The 22,105-nt window shown below is 37.7% G+C and overlaps 1 protein-coding gene and 1 long non-coding RNA gene across 2 annotated transcripts; both read left to right on the top strand.

Moving 5' to 3' along the window:
* The first annotated feature begins 107 nt into the window (after positions 1-107).
* On the top strand, positions 108-20,778 carry LOC129770506 (nucleoside diphosphate kinase 6). Its single transcript, XM_055773390.1, has 3 exons — positions 108-529; positions 584-744; positions 20,470-20,778. Exons 1-3 carry the CDS (start codon positions 324-326, stop codon positions 20,544-20,546), a joined length of 444 nt encoding a protein of 147 aa, XP_055629365.1. The 5' UTR covers positions 108-323; the 3' UTR covers positions 20,547-20,778.
* Positions 5,397-12,881, top strand: LOC129770507 (uncharacterized). The gene is made up of 2 exons (XR_008742128.1): positions 5,397-6,508; positions 12,713-12,881. It is a non-coding gene; the product is annotated as an uncharacterized LOC129770507 (long non-coding RNA).
* Positions 20,779-22,105: the final 1,327 nt, after the last annotated feature.

Here is a 22,105-nt window from a genome sequence, read left to right as displayed (position 1 = left end):
GATTGCCTCAGTGGAATCCCGACCTTGTATGTTTACATTTCAATGTTTTGACGTTTTGAAGTACGTGCGCTCTGAGAACCGATGGAGAGCCTATTCTCAGCCGATTTGCACTCTCTGTTATGATTCCGTGGTCCGGTCACAAAAAGTCCTGCTCATTTTCGTATTTGTTTACTGCATCGGTGGTGTAGTTCGCCAAGCTCACTGTTCCATCATTCATGGACTCTCACATCGGTTAGTGCCTCAAACGGCAGCCGGTGGTTAAAATCAAAACAAAAACAAGCTGAACTGCGCTTAGATTTCGTACGTTTTCAGTGAAACCAATCATGCACGGTTTTACGCTGGCAATTTTTAAGCCACATTTACTGAAAAATCCCGTAGCATATAGCGCTGCAGAGAAATTCATTGACTCCTGTGGTATCCGGATAGTGACGAGAAAGCAGTTACATCTAACCGAATCGCAAGCTAAGCAGTTCTATCAGGCTCACGAGGGGAAATTTTTCTACAAACGGTTGATTTCGTTGATGACGAGGTTGGTTGTAAGTTGAAAAAAAACGAACTATTTATTGAGTATTTTGTTTTGCAGTGGACCATTGGAAGTGCTTATACTGTCCGGTGAGAATGTTCTTACTCGATGGCGTGAGCTGATGGGGCCAACCAAAGTGTTCAAAGCCGTTTATTCACATCCGGACTGTGTGAGGAGTTTATTTGGGTTGTCGGATACGCGAAACGCAACCCATGGTTCAGGTATGCGATGATTTAAGATGGATCCGGAAACAAGACTCATCTGTTCTGGTTCTGGTTCTGGTTTCGACATCATTTTGTTGTTGAAACTGGAAACCTTAGAAAACTTTCTAGAAAACACTTCAACAAAGCATAAATTACATCTGAAATCTGTGCCATCGAAAATATTCGTTATAGAGAAAAATCTATTTCATTAGCATGGAAAAAACTCTATAAACTATACTTTTACATTTACATTTGCAAGCCATTCGTGTGTTTGATGATGCTCATACATAGTTTTTAGGAATCTAGATTGCTTGATAGCGATACTACGGTACCAATCTGTACTTTTTGACGAAAATCTGTACTCTGTATCGTACAGAATCTGTACCAAAAATAACGAAAAAATCTGTACCTTTCCAGATAAAAATGTACGTGTGACAACACTGCTTCACACGTTAATTTAAAAAATAGAGAAGTATTTTGACGCTAAGGAAATCTTACATGCAACCTTTCTCGATATTGAAAAGTGTTTGACAATGGGTTCCACAATTCTATAAATAAAACTATGAAAAAATGTGGTTTCGACACGTGCATCTCCAACAGGATACATGCTATGCTAACCAACCAATGCTTGACCAAAAACTCAATTGGAACGACCAATTGGAGAATGCAATATCTGAAGCCTATACTGTTTTCTGGGCTTGTATGTTCGGGAAAAGTGGGAACTGAAATCGAGAATGATTCACTGGATTTACTCGGCAATAGCGAGACCCAGACTAATATACGCTTCGATAGTGTGGTGGCTTAAAACAACACAAATATCAGCTCAGAAAAAGTTCGATACACTACAGCGTCTGGCATGCTTATCAATAACTGGAGGAATGGCCCGATCACCTACCGAAGCCCCAGATGCTTCTTTACACCTTCTACCATTGCACTAATATTTGTAAATTGATGAGGAAATAGGTGCTCTCCTGTTTCACTCGCTCATATTGGCTCTAGCATATTTTTTACAAATGATATATATATATATATATATATATATATATATATATATATATATATATGTATTGGGGAGTAGAACATTTTCTGTTATTTTTCAGCTCATTTAATGTAATAAATCGGGATGCCATAACATGTGCTAAAAATTAACTTTGGGTGTAGGTACATGGAAATTTAGTTTTTCTAGTAATTCAGCTGATTGTACTCTTTACGAAATTAAGATATCAACAAAAGAAAGCATTGCCAATTTTCGATGCAGCGTGCTTCATATGAAGGAAGTGGAAATGAGGTTCAGTTCAGTTTACGAAGTGCAAATAGAAGAAATTGTATTTGGACTGACTCAATGCGTTCTTCATGTATGACTATATACGGGTTCCAAACGATGCGATGCTGGTGGTCCCCATGGCTTAGTGGTAAGCGTTGCGCTTGCCAAGATGGGGGCTTCGGGTTCGATTCCTGTTCGGGTCAGAAATTCTATCGTCATAGATCGTTTTTCTGGCTTGCACTGGTAAAAGGGGAACTTTCTAGGAAGTGGTAGGATGAGCATATTGGGCATTGCCAGTCCCCCAAGAAAAGCCACAAAAACCCGGAAACAGCTCCTCTAAGCGAATTGACGCCGCTATAAGCGTCTTCGCCCAGTCCTGGTGGTACTCGGGACGTAAAGCAGCAGTATCACGATGGTCCTCCTGCGAGATAGTGGGGTTGGACGCAGGCCTTGCAAGCCGTACCACTAAAAAACACCAAGCATTTTTCTTGTGTATTGTTACAAGAAAAATTGTGAATCAGGCCATGTTGTAAAGACGTTAAGCCAAAATAAATAAATAAATAAAACGATGCTACAGTATCCCTGTCTAGGACGACGCCTAGACCTCTAACTATTTCACATTTTTCTGCATTTTGATTTCCAAGGCGTATTACAATATATGGTACATGATTTTTTCTGCTAATTGTTATGGAGTTGCATTTGTTACATTCAGTTTAAGTAGATTTTCATTATACCAAATTTCCAAATTTCTGAAATTTGAATAGTAGTAATGGAATGTCGATGCGGTCAAATGATATACTGAAGTCAGTGTGAAGAGTTTTTACGTGTTTGCCATTTTCCATTCCATTCAAAATAAAAGTCACAAATGCCAACAGATTATTAACTCAATTAACTTTTGTAGAAGTCGTGTCGCAAACACGTTATTTTATTCCCTACTTGTTGGAAGGCTATTTCGTTCATTTTTGCTCCGAATAGTTTAGAAATGCAAGAGATAATGGCAATTCCCCGATTATTATGTATGTCAGATTTGGCGCCTGTTTTAAAGATAGGTACCAAAAAAGATTGTTTCCAATTTTCTGGGAATATTCCAGTTTGTAGTGACATACTGACAGTGCAATGTAAGGGAAGGGGGAGTTCCTTAGCCAGGTTCTTCAGGGATACAGGTGCTATTCCGTCAGGTCCTGGTCCTTTCGTTCCGTTCAATTTCTTCAATGCATATAATATTTCTTGTTGCGAAAGATGGTTCACCGATATTTCACTTGGATATTCCGGTAAAAATTAAAAGTAGTCCCGATCGCGATTTTCTTCAGAAAATGTGGTATATATTTCCTGAAAGAAATCTGCAAAGAGATTGCAAATTTCGTTCGAAGAATTCCCCACTTCGAGATGCATCTGCGATGGGAAGTCATTGCGTTTGATAAATTCTTCGGGCATGGTTTGACTTCAGTTTCGATCTTTTTATTATACTCTTCGCGTGCACTATTCATGGCAAAGTTTAGTTCTTGGGAAATATGTATTCTGATACTCCAGCAAATTTTTATGACTTTTGTCTATTTCGGAAATTTTATGTGCTTTTTGTTTTCTATTCTTTTTTTTATTTCAGCGTTAAACCAAATAGGATATTTGCTGGTTGAATTTCTTCGGCACAAATTATGATATTATGTTATTCAGAATTCCGTGAAGGATATGCACTGATAAGTTGACATCCCCTTCGCTGTTCTATAAAGTTTCCCATTCTATGGCTTGTAGGCTACGTTTGATTGTTTCAAAGCTCGTCTTGTTGTATTCCTATTCTTCTTCATACTCCCAGTCGATGGGTAATTGTCTGTTATGTATGTAGATTGAGTATTTAATTGCCGTGTGAAATTTGTCATTTTTCCAAAGGGGAGTCATGGACTCATTTACACAAAAGTCGTCAGTGATGTTAGTGAAGGAGCTGGGATTATTGGGCCAGGAATCGAGGTGCATTAAAGTGGGAATAAGAGCTCGACGGTTATTCTCTAGACAAAAACTGTCTTCGACAAAGTTGATACATATTAGAGATGGGCAAAACTTTGGTTCACTTTGATGAACGGTTCACTCACTAACCGTTCATCTAAGTGAATCAGTTCTTTTGAACCGTTCTTTCGCTCTTTCGTTCAGCGTTATTAAGAACAACATAGAATGTTAGCAAGAACCCAACATCAATAGACAGTTATTAATTGATGTCGTTGGATTGGATAGTGTACGTATGGGACTTATATTTTTGAAATTTAGTGGGGAAAGATAAGCTGCTTCTTTAAAAGTCGCAAACTGTATGTGAAAATATGTTTATCGATCGACAAAAGTTTATGTAATAATTTGATGCGCACAACATATGTGCAATTTTTCATATTCTCTTTTTGGACAACACACATGTTCCATGTAAGATCATATTTTATAATTTTCATTCAGGCAAAAAAATCAGCAGCGATTTTCACTAACAATCAATCATACAAACAATCACGATAACACGTACACGCAATAGGCCAAACAATGAATTGAAAGCAACGAAAAAACTTTTTTCTCAACATGCCCTCACTATAATATTTTATGTTTAACTAATCCATGAATCGCCCCAGCTTCCCCCAGATTTTTTCTGATAATTGTGTAACATCAAACTCCATTAGGAAATCCCCCATTACGCCATTCACTTTCTGGAATCCACATGTCTCACCAGTTTGGCTGTTAGACTCTCACTGCGGAGCTGTGTGCAATCTCTTACTACACATCGGCATATGCAGTATATAATGCAGGGTGACATACCGTAGTTATGTCGTATCCCACACATCCCCCTTTTTCTCTAGAAAAAATAGAACAATGTGAAAGAAAAAAAAATCCTTATGCATATTACATTGCAAAGTGAAATCATTAGGTGAAATCAAAGTCTGTATTGAAAATTTATGCTGACGACACAAACCGATAGTTTCCACCCTGATGAAAAATTTTGGCGCTCAAGGAAACCATCCCTGGCTGAACCTATGGAATTAGAACATTCCGGACATGGACCTTCTTGGTCTGCGTAGCATGGCGCCTCACGTGATGACCCCCAGAATTACAAAGGATCAAGCTGCCGTTTCGTTCATGCATCATAGTAAAATACATCGCACTGAACCTACTTGCACCTTTATCTCGGAAAGGGGGTCCAACGATAACTAGGTCTCCTGGTTTAACCTTACTCGCCTTCCGTTCATCGTGTTCCGATTTACCATAACTTAAAAGTGGCAACCAACGCTTGGTTTAGCGACCATTTAACATTTCCGGAGATATTTTGGTTACACTGTGATCTGCCGCATTATAAGACTGAACGGCAGCTTGCAATTCTTTCTGATAGTTTTTTTTTGTTGGAAATACGGTAAACATTTCTACCAACCCATTCTGCTGGAGGGAGAATTGTGTCGAAAATATGGTTTAAACGTCACGCTCCGAGCAATATTTAAAGTAATCTTCGCCATTGAATTGCGGTTCGTTATTCGACTTCATCGCCCTTGAGAAACCCTCCCTGTCAAAAAACAGGAAGTGGGTTATATCTGTGGTATAACCGCAAGGGTGACGTATCGTTGATTTAGTGAGCATTTGTTTCTGGTTGCATCTGAATCAATTCGGAATGAATGAATAAATGAATATTTGGGGGACTTCGAAAACGAGAGCGTTACGTTGGAGGCACAATATCCAGCAAAAGGAACAATCACACAAAAGTTGTATAATATAAGTTAGCACAGTTAGCACAAATCGAGACCGCATAGCCGATAAGCGGAATATAAACATCCGAATCACCATCCAGCTGCATCATCATCAACAATCACAACTTATCGGACCACCCGGAGACCAAGAATAAACAATCAACCGTTCACAAGAATCGATATCAGCATCGCGCTGATGCCATGAATAAACATTCCCACATTCAAGATGTTGTAAACACAAATCATTGATATATATAAGCAGGGACAATGAATGTAAGGTTAGAGTTAAATTTGAATAGTGAATAGATGCACATCGTGTGCTCGAAAAGAAGAAATTGTTTTTTTTAAGTAAAGTTTAGTGTTTAAGATTAACTGGCGCCCGAATAGGGACCTTGCCAAGTGAAAGTAGTGCCAAGGAAGTGAGACAAGTGAAGTGATAGGGTGAACGATAGAGTTACCACCCACACTATCCGAAAAAAATATCCGAACGCACGAAGCCTCTCTGGACCGCAGGACCTCTGCAGCCGTGTGGAAGAGCCCCTCAGTAGCCACAACAGTTAGGAGCTCGCTTGTGGACCAAACAGGAATTTGCCGCCACACTGGGAAGGAAGGAAGACACTTCAAGGATCCCGACCAACCAGTCTCGCTGAACCCGCCAGCGGTTGGATAAATCAAAAGGTGATAATAGGACATCGAGACAAAAGTACTGGACACGCGCACCGAAGCTTTTCGAGACGTCACTGAAAGAGGATTGACATCCGAAAGTACGTTGTTCCGCAGTCTTGTGGTGTTCCCACAAGATGTTCAGGATTTACATGTAAGTACTAAAAACAAAAACAGAAATATCACAAAGTGAAATAAAGTGAATAATTTAACAAAGATTCAAATACAAGTAGTGCAAATAATTGTATAATTCCAAAATATAGTGTGACAATTAATTAATTAAATAAAATAACAAAACAATTAATTTCAGAAAAAAATAAAGGTAATTTCCAAAATATTCATTGAAAATAATCATATTATTTAAAAAAAAATATATATATATACTAATTCTTTTTCAGGTAAGGTTAAAATTTTTTGATAATTTTCCAACAATATTTTTAGGATAAAACTTTTTGTGAAACAAATATTTTTAAAAACAAACATTTATTTTTATATTAAACAATTTTTTTCAGGTTAAAATAAACATTTATTTTATCAACATTTTTTAACATTCAATAATTTTTTTAAACTGGATAACCTGCTAGAAGCATTTAATCAATTAAGAATAAATAATATGGAACAATTCGACGTTAACCAACTACTGAGCAGGATTGCCGCTCTGGAAGCCGCTTCCGCTCCACAAAATATTCCTGATTACAGTGATCCACCCCTATTTTTCACAAAACAAGACGGTTCTCCCGTAAACCCAGATACTTTTGAGAAAATTCCCGATTTAGTCAAAGACTTGCCAATATTCACAGGCGATCCAAGTGAATTAAATAACTGGATCAGTGATGTTGACAGTCTAATCCAATTATATAATACTACTGCAAACCATAGTGTTGAATTGCAAAATAAATTCCACATGGTATGCAAAACTATCAGACGGAAAATTAGAGGAGAAGCAAATGACGCTTTAGTCGCTTCTAACATTGGTATCAACTGGACGATGATCAAGAAAACACTTGTCACTTATTATGGTGAAAAGCGTGATCTTGAAACACTCGATTATCAATTAATGACCGTACAACAAAGAGGAAACTCTTTAGAAATTTATTACGACGAAGTAAACAGATTGCTATCACTAATAGCAAATCAAATCAAAACAGATCACAGATTTAGTCACCCAGAAGCTTCAAAAGCTTTAATAGAATCTTACAATAAAAAGGCAATAGATGCATTCATAAGAGGGCTTGATGGAGACATTTATAAATTCATCCGAAATTATGAACCAACTTCTTTAGCAAGTGCATACAGTTATTGTATCGCATTCCAAAACGTAGAATGCAGAAAAATGCTAACTAAACCAAAACATTTTGAACATACAGCAGCACCCAGAAATTTAATTCCAATTAATCCTCTAAAATTACCACCACGTATGTTAAAACCAAATCCCATTCAAAATTTCAGAAATCACAATTTCAAACCCCAGCCCTTTATTAATAACAACAATAATTTTAGGCCCCCATTTCAATGGAATACTCCAAAACCAAATTTCCAACAATTTCCGCAACATTCCTTTCAACCAAAACCACAATTACCTCCCAGAAATCCTTTCCGACAACCTCCACCAGAACCTATGGAAGTAGATCCATCCATTAGGACTAGACAAATAAATTACGGCAATAGACCTCAAAATACAACTCAGGTAAACCCAATGAAGAGACCAAGACTCTTCAACATTAAAACCGGCCAATATGAAGATCCCCAAAATTTCGTTGAAATTAATCCCAATGATCACGATTATCCATGCATAGATAACGAATATAATGAAGAGGAACAAACCGAAGAATCATCTCAATATGAACGATATATGAAAACAATTGACACACAAGAACGGGAAACACCTGAAGAAGAAGACATAGAAAAAGCAGAACTAAATTTTTTAGATTAAAATCTGCCCTACCATACTTTCTTTATTTTGGTAAGGCAAAAGAACCACTAAAAATTCTAATTGACACAGGATCAAACAAAAATTTCATTCACCCTCGATACGCAAGTATCAGCCACAAAATAAAAAAACCTTTTTATGTATCTTCAGTAGGCGGAGATATAAAAATTAATAAATATTCCAGCGGAAAATTATTCAAACCATATTCTAATGTTTTGATTAAATTCTTTCATTTAAATGAATTAAAATCTTTTGATGCAATCATAGGACACGACACATTAAAAGAATTGAAAGCAGTAATAGATACTTCAAATGAAAAATTAATTTTAGAAAACAAATTCATTATTCCTCTACTCCAATACAAACTACAGGAAATCAACAAAATAAATATTCGAGATGATCACCTAGACAAGCAACAAAAAGACAGACTCGGAAAAGTTTTAAAAGATTTTCAAGATTTATTTCAACCTCCGGATGAAAAATTACCATTTACTACAAAGGTCAAAGCCGATATCAGAACTACTGACGAAAATGCAGTCTATAGCAAAACTTATCCTTATCCTCAAGCTTTAAAATCTGAAGTTAATAAACAATTAGAAAAACTTTTACATGATGGAATTATTAGACCATCACGATCCCCTTACAACTCACCAGTTTGGATAGTACCAAAGAAACAGGATGCTTCTAAAGAAAAGAAATACAGAATGGTTATAGATTACCGAAAATTAAATTCAAAAACAATTAGTGACAGATATCCAATTCCGGATACATCCACAGTCCTATCTAACTTAGGAGAAAACAAATTTTTTACCACATTGGATTTGGCATCAGGATTTCATCAAATCCCAATGTCTGAAAAAGATATAGAAAAAACAGCTTTTTCAGTTAATAATGGAAAATATGAATTCATTCGTTTACCCTTTGGCTTAAAGAATGCACCAGCAATCTTCCAAAGAGTAATGGATGACGTTTTAAGAGAACACTTAGGAAAAATATGTCATGTCTATATAGATGACATCATAATATTCGGTAAAACACTTGATGAACATTTGAAAAATTTAAGAACAATTTTGGAAACATTAAGAGAAGCTAATTTCAAAATTCAACCTGACAAATCAGAATTTTTAAGGACCGAAGTCGAATTTCTTGGCTTTATTGTTTCAAAAGAAGGTCTAAAACCAAACGATAAGAAGGTTGAATGTATTCGTAAATACCCTGAACCAAAAACTCTGAAAGATTTACGCGCATTTCTAGGACTGTCTGGATATTATAGACGTTTTGTAAGAGATTATGCTAAAATCGCAAAACCCCTTACAAAACTTTTAAGAGGGGAGGATGGCCATCGCCAAATTCTGAAAAATCAGTCAAAAAACACAATCATCAATCTAGATGATGATGCACGAAATTCATTTAATACTCTTAAAGAAATTTTATCTTCTAAAGACGTTTTAACATTTCCAGATTTTGAAAAAACCTTCATTCTCACCACAGACGCATCAGATAAAGCAATAGGAGCAGTGTTATCACAGCAATTCCAGGACGGCGAACGACCAATAACATTTATTTCTCGAACTCTTTCCAGGACCGAAGAAAACTACGCAACAAACGAAAAAGAGATGCTTGGAGTCGTATGGGCTCTTCACAACTTAAGGAATTTTATCTACGGAGCAAAACTAAAAATTTACACAGATCATCTCCCACTCACATTCACATTATCACCCAAAAACAATAATGCAAAGCTAAAACGATGGAAAGCTTTCCTTGAGGAACATGATTATGAAATGTTCTATAAACCAGGGAAATCCAACGTAGTAGCTGACGCACTTTCACGCATCCAAATAAATTCATTAACCCCTACTCAACATTCGGCAGAAGAAGATGACAGTTCCTATATACCCTCAACTGAGGCTCCCATTAACGTTTTTCGGAACCAATTAATTTTTCAGATTGGGCCTAATTCATCCTATGAATTTAATGTTCTTTTTGAAAAATACAACAGACACACTTTTGTTGAACCAAATTTTGATATAAACTTTCTAAAGGACAAACTACAACAATTTCTCAACCCAGGAATATTGAACGGAATTATGACAGATGAACGAACCATGGGAATTATACAAGAAATTTATAAAACAAACTATAATTCAAAAATTTTGAAAGTGAGATTTTCGCAAACAAAAGTAGAAGATATTCAAGATGAAGAACAACAGTTAGAAACAATCAAGGATGTGCATAATTTCGCTCATCGGAATGCAAAGGAAAACTCACTTCAACTCATAAAGAAATACTTTTTCCCAGGAATACATAAACTTTTCCAGAAATATATAAGAACTTGTGAAATTTGCAAAATGGAAAAATATGAACGACAACCTCAGAAATTTATCCCCGTAAGAACTCCAATCCCTAATTATCCTGGCGAGATCATACATCTCGATATATTTTGTTACAATGCCAATTTCCTTTTTATATCCTCACTTGACAAATTTTCAAAATATCTCAAAATGAAACCAATTAAGTCAAAGGCCATTTCTGATGTAAAGAATGTTCTTTTGGAATTATTATATGATTGGGACTTGCCCGCATTAATTGTAATAGATAATGAAAGTTCTTTTATATCAAATGTCGTAGAACAAAACATTATAAATTTAGGTGTCAAAATCTTCAAAACTCCTGTTAATCATTCTGAAACCAATGGCCAAGTAGAAAGATGTCACTCTACAATACGAGAAATAGCTAGATGTGTTAAAGCATTAAATCCAGATATGCCAATTACTACTCTCATTCAAGAAGCAACTCATAAATACAATAACACAATACATTCATTTATTAACAAAACACCAAAAAATATTTATATAGGAGAAAGTAGAGATAATGCGTCCTATGAAGAAATAGCAAGAAGTCGAGACAAAAATAATGAAAAAATATTAAAATTATACAAAAACAAAGAAGAAAAAATTATTCCAAAAGCTTATCAAACATACGAACCCAATAGCTATGCATATGAAAAAACAAATACTCACAATAAACGTAAGAGTCGATACAACATTATAAAAATAAAAGAAGATCACAATACATACATTATAGATTCCAATAATCGAAAAATCCATAAATGTAATTTACGAAAGAATACAAGCGAATAAAAACATTTTTCGTTTCTTTACAGACTCGCCCTCTGCGCGTCTCAAGTACTGGCAGGAATTCAAATACACGACCTTACAAATAACCCACTCGCAATTGTACCACTAGGAAAAGCAAAAATAAAAATAGGACACATACGCATTGTACATCCTATTGATTTAATTCGAATTGGCAATACAATTTTCAATGTTAATAGTGACATACAGAATAATCCTTCAAATAATCCATTGTATGAATTAATCCAAATCAAAAATTATAAGTTATATGAAACATTTATGAAAATCAAACCATTTGTAAACAGAAGAAAAAGGTGGGATACAATCGGAACAGTTTGGAAATGGATCGCCGGCAGCCCAGATGCAGAAGATCTCCGAATCATCAATCACTCCATGAACGCCCTGATAACCATGAACAACAAGCAGTTATTCATCAACGAAGCTATCGACAAACGAATCCAAGAAATAACAGACATAACCAATCAAGTACTAAAGATCGAGAATGAAAGAACAAAAAACCATTCCCTCGAAATTAATCAATTGATAATTCTCTCCAACATAGACTCATTACAAAATCAGGTAGAAACATTAGAAGAAGCAATTCTAATGGCCAAACACGGAATCCCTAGTAGCAAACTACTATCGATAAAAGATTTTACAAAAATTGCAACCTTTCTACAAAACCACGATATTCACATAACTTCCTTCGAAGAATTATTAACACAAGCCAAAGCACAAGTAATGCTGAATAATACGCACATTATCTATATGCTAAAGATGACTATTTCTTATGCGATAATTCTCAAATAGAACATGCAAATGAATGCATATATAAACTTACTACAGGGAAACATTCAAATTGCACCTTTGAAAAGGTATATTCAAAGGGACTCGTAAAACGAATCAACGATGCAACAATTTTGATCAATGACGCTGGTGCAGAAGTCTCATCAAATTGTACCAATTCCAGTCAACCCCTATATGGATCGTTTTTAATACAATTCAGCCAATGCAATCTTCATATCAACGGCGAACAATATTCCAATTATGAAACAACTATTCCTGCAAAAACATATGATCCTACCACTGGACTTCGTGTTAACGAAATTCATATCATAGACGCACCACCTGTGGAATACCTTCAGAATTTAACCCTTGAACATCGCGAAAAATTGGAACTATTAAACCTGCAAAATCATTCCTTGAGTTGGAAACTCAATATCTTTGGATCATTTGGACTATCAACAATAATTCTAATCGCAAGCACATTTGCAATTCTTCGATTCCTTTCCAGACGTAAACAAAAGGCCAACATAACAGTCCACTTCGACAAAAACGCTGAGACCATCCTAATAAATGAGCCACCAAAAACAACGGAAATTAAACCTGACACCAACAACACAGAGGAATTATCAGACGAAAGAAAAAAACAACTTCAAGCATTCTTTGATGCACCAACACCATTACGCACCATCCAAAAGTAAACTTTGAGGACAAAGCAATCAAGAGGGGAGGAGTTAGCACAGTTAGCACAAATCGAGACCGCATAGCCGATAAGCGGAATATAAACATCCGAATCACCATCCAGCTGCATCATCATCAACAATCACAACTTATCGGACCACCCGGAGACCAAGAATAAACAATCAACCGTTCACAAGAATCGATATCAGCATCGCGCTGATGCCATGAATAAACATTCCCACATTCAAGATGTTGTAAACACAAATCATTGATATATATAAGCAGGGACAATGAATGTAAGGTTAGAGTTAAATTTGAATAGTGAATAGATGCACATCGTGTGCTCGAAAAGAAGAAATTGTTTTTTTTAAGTAAAGTTTAGTGTTTAAGATTAACTTATATAATACATTGTTTGTATTGTGATATGATTTGTATTCCATTTCCAATAGACATTGCATCAAATCAGTCTACATAGTTTTTGCGTTCCCTTATCCTTTCTCACAACACCCATTTCTCGTTTGAGAAATTTGTTGAGTAAACATCGTTTGCCAGTGCGCGTAGAGCGGGAATTCCTTTTTAAGATTCATTGCACCTCTAATAAATTGCCGAAAACTTGGTCTTACGTTGATCGCACTTGATTGAAAAATCACAAAACTAAATGTATTTGGTCGCAGTGTTTTATGGATAGAAAACTTCAAAATAAACTCTTTCGCTTGAATGTATTTTTCAATTCCAAGGGGAACTGGCAGATTATTTTTCAGCAACGATTACATCTTTCCGGAATCTTTTCGATGCTGGATAGCAACCAAATGTAAATTCCGCACGTGTATGTATGTGTGTGGCGGCTGCTCCGATGCCTCAAGCGGAACCGTTTTTCGATGCTGATACTCTCTTGGTCGCCTTTTCAGTGGCATCACTCTCCTCCTGATGGATTCCCTTCTGGCCTAAGATGCACGAAAAGGCTCTCGGTGACACCGTTCATCAGTGCTTTCATGATGAACGAAGTTAGCTTCACCACAACAGCGACAACATGCTCCAATCGCTGTTCGATTATAACTGAGTGGATTTCCGAGCGGCGCTCGCTTATATACCGATTGGTGATATCAATAGCCTGTTTTGAAAGCAATTTTAAGGCTATTGAAACAAGTTTTTCGATCAAGGAGTAACAAGTATATAACGCGTAGACATTTCATCTTTCAAATGAATTGTTTATCATACCATGTCGTTCAGTTGTTTAGAAGCTATTAACGCTCAAAATCTCGGTCTCCGGTGTAACGCTTTCGTCTTCGAAACTTTGATTTTACACCCCGGTATAGAAATGAAAGACGTAGTCCTACGTCAAAATTTAATGCAACACTACTCTCGTGTGCTCAAATTTTACTGACTACACAGGACGCTCTATTGCGTACCTGGATCTGAGATCTATGATAACCTAAATGGATATTCCCCTAGTTTTATGTATGGTCTGTTGAAATCAAGAGCAGCAGTTCTCTATACGACTTTTGGGGCAAATGTTCTTTGCATGGGAGGTAGTCGCATTGATCGTCCGTTTACATAGCAAATGGCGCAAGATTTTCCGCATTTTTCCCCATCAGCACTCATCCTAGGCCACCATACACGCTTACGAAGAATGCTTTTCATCTTAGCTTCAAGTGGATGTCCCACATGAGCTGCCTTCAGTGCTTTTTCATGAAATGCTGAAGGAATAACAGCACACCCTTTCTTCGTTATGAATCCTCCGAAAAAGACAAGATCGTTCGTCTCTGACTTGTATTAGGCCAAACTTTTCGTGTGTTTCCATGGCACGGATTACATCTGTCACAGTTTCGTCTTGCTCTGTGTACTCACGGATTTCCTTCTCAGTGAGGAATTCACTCTCAAACGGTTCTAAGTGACAAATTTCCCATGGACTGGCCTCTTCATTGAATGCGTCATCCTCTCCACAATATAGCCGCGACGAAGGGTCCACTATATTGTCTATCCCTTTTATGTACTCAATGTCATAGTTGAGGCTGAGGCGTAGAGCCCATCCATCAGCTCTTGTCAATGCTCGTTTCAGCTTTTTACGCGATTTATTAAAAAAGTAAGGGTAATTCTGCCCACACTGTGTCCAAAGCCTCCCGCTGGTTTTGGGCATACTTTTCCGCACTGGACATGTTGATTTTTTCGTTCGGATGTGACGTTCCGAGTAATAGAAAATAAATTTGTTTTTTCTCAGTGATAGTCTATTTCCTACTGTTCTATATGCTATCACGCCGAATCAACTTAAGCATGAGCTAACAAGAAATATAATAATTGACGTCACGATGTAAAAAGTAGCTATGGCAGCGCGTGCTATCACGCACCCTACGTTCGCAAACTCTTCCATCTGCTCCACCTAGCCCTGTTCATGGCTCTGTGTAATGGGCTGAAAATAATTTACACATTATGCTTGTATCATTAAGCCATTACACAAACTGTTACAAGGCAGCCGCAATACGTATATGTATATCTTATTCAACACCATTACAAACGGCCGTAGTTCATTTGTATCAGTTCCATATCCCTTCTTATGATATGCAACATGCCTTCATGAACATTACATTACACAAACACTAACAAATGAACCAAATGGATCGTCTAATGACTCCGTGCTTGCTGTTCTTTTCTTCCTACTGAAGATAGTACATCACTTCAGCGGTACTCTCAACTTGCCATGTGTTTACGTTGGGCTCTTCTCACGCACACAGTTCATTTTCCTAATACTTTGGTATGTGGTTCTCTCAACGCGCTTTGTGGGCTCTCCTCGCGCACAAATTTTTCTAACCTTTTGTTATGCGGTTCTCTCAACGCGCATTTACAAAATTTCAGCCAAATTTTGTTATCTTTGCGGTTCTCCCAACACGCTTTGTTTTTCTTCTCAAGCACACATCTAACCTTTTGTTATGCGGTACTCTCAACGCGCATTTACAGAAATTTAAGGTAATTTTTATGCGGTCCTCTCAACACGCTTTTTGTGTTCTTCTCAAGCACACATCTCTCGAACATTTTGTTATGCGGTACTCTTAACGCGCATTTACAGAAATTTAGGGCATGCGGTCCTCTCAACACGCTTTGTGAGCTTTCCTCATGCACACATTTTTTTTACCTTTTTTCTATGCTGTCCTCTCAACGCGCATAACCCTGATTCGAGACAAACTATTTCTTTCCTCTGCGGTTCTCTCAACGCGCAACCTTTTCTCTCCCTCACTTTTTTGTTTTCACAAGGCACATCAAATCGATTCGCAATGGGGGATTTCATGAATATCCAATATATGTGCTTAATTTAAATGCTGCAAGTTATCCGCAGCAAAACCTGCAACGGTCGCCAAATGTGTAACATCAAACTCCATTAGGAAATCCCCCATTACGCCATTCACTTTCTGGAATCCACATGTCTCACCAGTTTGGCTGTTAGACTCTCACTGCGGAGCTGTGTGCAATCTCCTACTACACATCGGCATATGCAGTATATAATGCAGGGTGACATACCGTAGTTATGTCGTATCCCACACAATAATCAGAAAGTATATGATTGTTACGCGGAATTGAAAAAATACATGAAATTGAAAATATATAGTTTTGTTTTTAAAACTACGAAAATCTAATTTAATGTTTAACCCAAAATTGAGTATACATTAACAAAATAAACCATGAGTTACATGCATTTTGCTCATAAATGACAAATCGTTTTATTTTCCTTACAAGCGTTCTCGTTATATTTATACATTCCGTCCAGCGCAAATCAGTTCAGCTGCACTAGTTTGTTCGCAAACAGTTCACTCCCAATCAGTTCTTTGCCATACAGGACGCTCTATTGCGTACCTGGATCTGAGATCTATGATAACCTAAATGGATATTCCCCTAGTTTTATGTATGGTCTGTTGAAATCAAGAGCAGCAGTTCTCTATACGACTTTTGGGGCAAATGTTCTTTGCATGGGAGGTAGTCGCATTGATCGTCCGTTTACATAGCAAATGGCGCAAGATTTCCCGCATTTTTCCCCATCAGCACTCATCCTAGGCCACCATACACGCTTACGAAGAATGCGCAAATCAGTTCAGCTGCACTAGTTTGTTCGCAAACAGTTCGGCCGCAAACACTTCGTTCTCAAACAGTTCGTTCCCAAACAGTTCACTCCCAATCAGTTCTTTGCCATACAGTTCACTCGCAAACAGTTCGTTCACAAACAGTTCACTCTCCAACAGTTCACTCTCAAACAGTTCACTCGCAAACCGTTCTTACGGAATCAGTTCGTTCCGTTTGTTCACAAACCGTTCGCTCGCAATCAGTTCGTGGGGAGAACTACCGTTCTTTGAAAAAGAACGACCGCTCGTTCACTCTTTTCAGCGAACTAGTTCTTTCGTACCGTTCGTGAACGGTTTGCCCATCTCTAATACATATGATAGAGCGCTCATTTTTAAGTTATCAAAAATAGGGTGACCAAAATTGTCGATTAAAAATAAAAAATATAACTTTCTCATCTTTATAGATAGAGGTAAACATAGTTCAACAATATTTTAGTCCCGAATATTTTAGACATATTTGTAGAACACAGTTTTTTTTCTATCTCTTGAAATAACAGATATAGCGCCTTTTTTCTAAGTTGCGTTAGGGTCACCATGAAAAAAACTGTTTTTTGTCCTAACTTTTATATTTCAAATTCTATATACAAACTGTCTTCGAAAGACTTTTAGAGCTTACTAATACAAACGTTTTGCGATGCAGGACTTGTCAATATCTCAACTTCACTCATAGTTATTGCTATTTCTTCGCAAAAAATGCGTTCTCTGCGATTGCTTGTCATTCTTTCTGGGGCAAACATAAACTAATTTTATTGGCGGCATTTATTGTTTCAAAACATAGTTCACTCTACATGATGTGTGATTTTCAAAACTATGTTATTTTTCGTGTTTGACCAACATTTACCAACATTTTGCGATGCAGAACTTGTCAATATCTTAATCCTGCTCAAAGTTATTGATGGGTTTTCACCCAAAAACTCATGATTTCAATTTTAATTTACTCAAATACAAAAAATAACATATCTTCGAAAATCACATATTCTATTGAGTGAAATTTGTTCTTTCAAATTCCACCAACAAACATTTTTTATGTTTGCCCCAGAGAATGGCACGCAATTGAAGAGAGCGTATTTTTTGGAAAAAATATCAATAACTTTGAGTGAAGTTGAAATATTGACTAGTTCTGCATCACAAAATGTTTGTATTAGTATGTTTTAAAAATTTTTCGAAGGTAGTTTGTATGTAGAATTTGAAATATGAAAGTTAGAGCAAAAAACAGTTTTTTCATGGTGACCCTAACGCAACTTAAAAATAGGCACTTTATTGGTTATTTCAAGAGACAGAAAAAAACTGTGTTTTACAAAGATGTCCCAAATAACTAGGACTACAACATTGTCGAACTTTGTTTACCTCTATCTATAAAGATGAGAAAGTTATATTTTTTATTTCATCTACAATTTTGGTCACCCTATTTTTGATAGCATTGAAATGAGCGCTCTATCATATGTAACATCTTTGTCGAAGTTTTTGTCTAGAGAATAACCGTCGAGCTCCAAATGCTAATTTCCACTTAAATGCATCTCCTGGACCATTGCGCAATGGGAAAGTGAACTTTGTTCCAAGCAGACATACATGTTATTTAAACATGTACAAATATTTGTTTGACTAGAAAATACGAATATGACAATTCTGCTCATTCATTTGGAAAACCCAACGTGACAGGAGGGATGATCATCAAGGCTTTCAAACTCCGCCTTCAAATATCGCGCTCAAGCCGGGAAACATCGCGAAAAGCAAACCAAACGTAGAAGTAGAACATATGACCGGAAACTACGAGCGAAGACAACCAGGGTTATCCGAACTAATCATGGGATCTCCGGACGTGATTTTGCGAAAAGCTATGAGCGTGTACAATGGTCACATTTGGATGGACGATGAGACATTTGTAAAAATGGACTTTAGATAAATTCCTGGTCAAAAATGTAACCTTGTTAAGCATAAGGGAGATTCTCCGGATAAGTTCAAATTTGTCGCGCAGATAAGTTCGCTCGAAAGTTGGTGATTTGGCAACGCATCTTCGGTTGTATAAAGAAAACAAAGATTTTCATCACTGGAGCAACAATGAATGGACAACTTTACAAGGAGAAGCTTCACACGATCGAACGAAGCTCTCGGGAAGTTATAGCCCGTCTTTGCCAGCTACCATTATAGTCAGGAATGGTTTAAGCATAATAATATTGATTTTATTGGAAAAAGTATGAGTTCACCAAATTGCCCAGATTTTCGTCCCATCGAAGATATGGGGTGATTGTCAAGCGTAATTGAAGAAGTGTGGCAAAACAATCAAAACACCGTCTGATATAGAAAAGTGGAGGAAAAAGATGACAGATACCGTTGTCAATGTCACTGTGTACAAAATGATAGGTATTCGGCAGAAAGTTCGAAAGTTCATCAGAAAAGCAGAGAAATATTTTTTCTTGTATTTTTCACCTAAAGTCTAATAAAAAAAACGTACAAAAATATATTTTACCGATTTTGTACTTTATTTCCTCGTAGAGAAGTGCACCCGTGGCCGAGTGGTTAGCGTCTCACATTATCATGCCGGGTGTTCGAGTTCGATTCCCGTTCTGGCCGGGGTATTTTTCGTCAGAGAAATTTCCTTCGACTTGCACTGTGATCACGCGTATTCTAGAACTTGCCCCTCGGAATACATTCAAGGCGTGTTATTTGGCTTAATAAATCTCAATTAAGTATTAATAAATGACGCTAATTCATTCATACGTTGAGATGGCAAAAGTTCCACAGGGAACGTTAACGCCATTCAAGTTCCTCGCAGAGAAATTGGAAATTTTCGTGCGGTCAAATTCTAAATGGAACAGACTCTGCCATTTTTATATTCTCATAAATCGCTATGATAATGTTGTTCGGATAGATCTAATTAGACTCTAACCATTTCAAATTATTCTGTGTCTTATTGACTTAAACAAAGGAATTTGAATTGTGTACTGCATTAACCTATTCCGGAAACCGCAAATACATTTCCCGTCTTAGGATGAATTATTTGGTTTAATGATTTTGTCACTGTTTTTGCGATCGTGCTTTTGAAATAGTAAAAGAAAGAATTCAATAATTATTTACCCACGGTTATTAATATTGTTTTTCAGTGAAATTTATTATATCGTGGCTTAAGCACTTAGACACCATTTAATAGCCAATCCGGTGTTGGAGAGCTCATTACCAACGAAAGTACAATAGCGGCATGTTGTCATAATCAGCAGCGTCATCGTGCCTAATTCCAGCTGAATTGTGGTGAATAATTGAGCTTCATTTGAACACTCTTAGAGCCCCAATCGAAGCGGAGTGTACCTCCCATTCACAATGTCAGCGAACTCTCTGATCCACCTTACCCAGCTTTGGGCCAATGCCCAAAAATGTTGTCGCTTGAAGAAGTCATCTTCTCACATCTCATTATGTCGAATCGTGTAATGAATGGTCATTATCTGGTCTGTTTTTTTTCTTTCTCTCTCTCGTTTATTTATTTCAGATTCGGAATCCTCTTTTCTGACCGAGGCAGCATTATTTTTCCCAAACCAAAAGTTCCCGCCTGATGGTGACCAGTAGAAGTGGCTAACATGGGCGGTTATGAACGGCGATGGCAGTCCAATTTGCTGGATTCAATTGTGACGCCCGGCATTTCTTTGATCTTCGAAGTTAGATACTGTTTGAGCGCTGATTAGATTTCACACATTTAGCGTTAAGTGGAATAACAAGATATAATTGCTTACTGTTCTGTAGCGATATTTGATATTGGAGAAAAAATCCAGTAAGGATGTGACTTGTGCACGAAATTCAACACCCTTGACTTTATTCGTCGAACACTACAGCATGCGTGTCCAGAGTGTGGAAAATTCCTGTGATTAATGAAAAGAAAAATATTCAACCTGTAATATGATAGCGAATTTCCCCTTTCTCGGCTGAGCAGGTTAGCGTATGTCGTGATTTTGCGGTATGCAAAGGGCAGTACCGTACAAAAAAGGGCGGATGTGAACGGTAGGTAAGGTTCAGTTCAACCAATCCGTATTTTGTTACTTGTTGCAGTTTTTGACATGCTTCGTTTCATAGTCACAACAGAGTGCCACCTACGCGGCTACTAAATACGACATTCCACTAAAGGAGTTGAAGAGCAGCACGCGCGCGTTCAAAGCTGTACGACCGCGAGTCGCGTATGCCGTAGATAATGTCGAACGAGTTTAGCTACCGCGGCGAAGTTGAGCCGCACCACGAGCTTAGATGATAAATGTTTGAACGCACGAGCATCGATTGACCCGTGCCCAATCTTTGCTCTCGCGTGCCTCCCATCAACGGCTTGCTTTGTCTCCGTCTCCGATCGCATCGCTAAGGGTACAATGGCTCCTCGTGGCCATCGGCAATCCCACGAGCCAAGCCGGTTGTGCTGTCAGCTATTCATGGAATTTTATTTGTCCGGTTTCACCCGACAGTCAGATGGGGTGGAATTGTAGCCGCGCATATCTCACAGAGTCCGTTCATCCAGTGGTCCGAACTCACTCCATTCAGCGGTAAACACAGCCTCTGTACGCAACGAACGCTCTCACGCTCGGACTCCGCAAAAAGGCAACCAACCCACGGTGACCAAGTTGGATAATACTGTGTCATGGAGTCAGTCAAAAAGCATGCCAAACACGCTTCCAATAAATATGTATTCATAATGGCACGTATACAAACCCCGGCTAGGATTGGTATCGCATCGCACGGGTTGTTTTTTTTTCTTTCTTCAAATCCAGTGCCGTGTCGGGGAGACCACATCGATAAGCCACCCATAAATGGGCGAGACACGGGCGAGGCGCACAACAAACGACTCAACTCTCACTCACGGCTAGCCAGTTAAGTACGACGATCGTTTCGATTCCAATAATCGGTTGAACCCCGACGGCGACATGACGGCCGAGAGAGAGAAGCGAGTTCAGCGCCTTTATGGCCACATAACAGCAGCGGTAATAAAAAAGCGACTTAACAAATTTTCACACGAGCCATGGCAAGCGATAACTTTTGATTGCCCGAACGTCAGCTAAATGACCGTACGCCGATCGGTGCAATGAGTAGTGGAAATCGAAGAGAAAAGTAACCAATTTCATTCGCTATTAGAAATTCGATCGCTGAGT

This window comes from Toxorhynchites rutilus, chromosome 2, assembly GCF_029784135.1.
Source record: "Toxorhynchites rutilus septentrionalis strain SRP chromosome 2, ASM2978413v1, whole genome shotgun sequence".
NCBI lineage: Eukaryota > Metazoa > Arthropoda > Insecta > Diptera > Culicidae > Toxorhynchites > Toxorhynchites rutilus.
The sequence above is the reverse complement of the archived record's forward strand: the minus strand, read 5'-3'. Positions and strand labels throughout refer to the sequence as shown.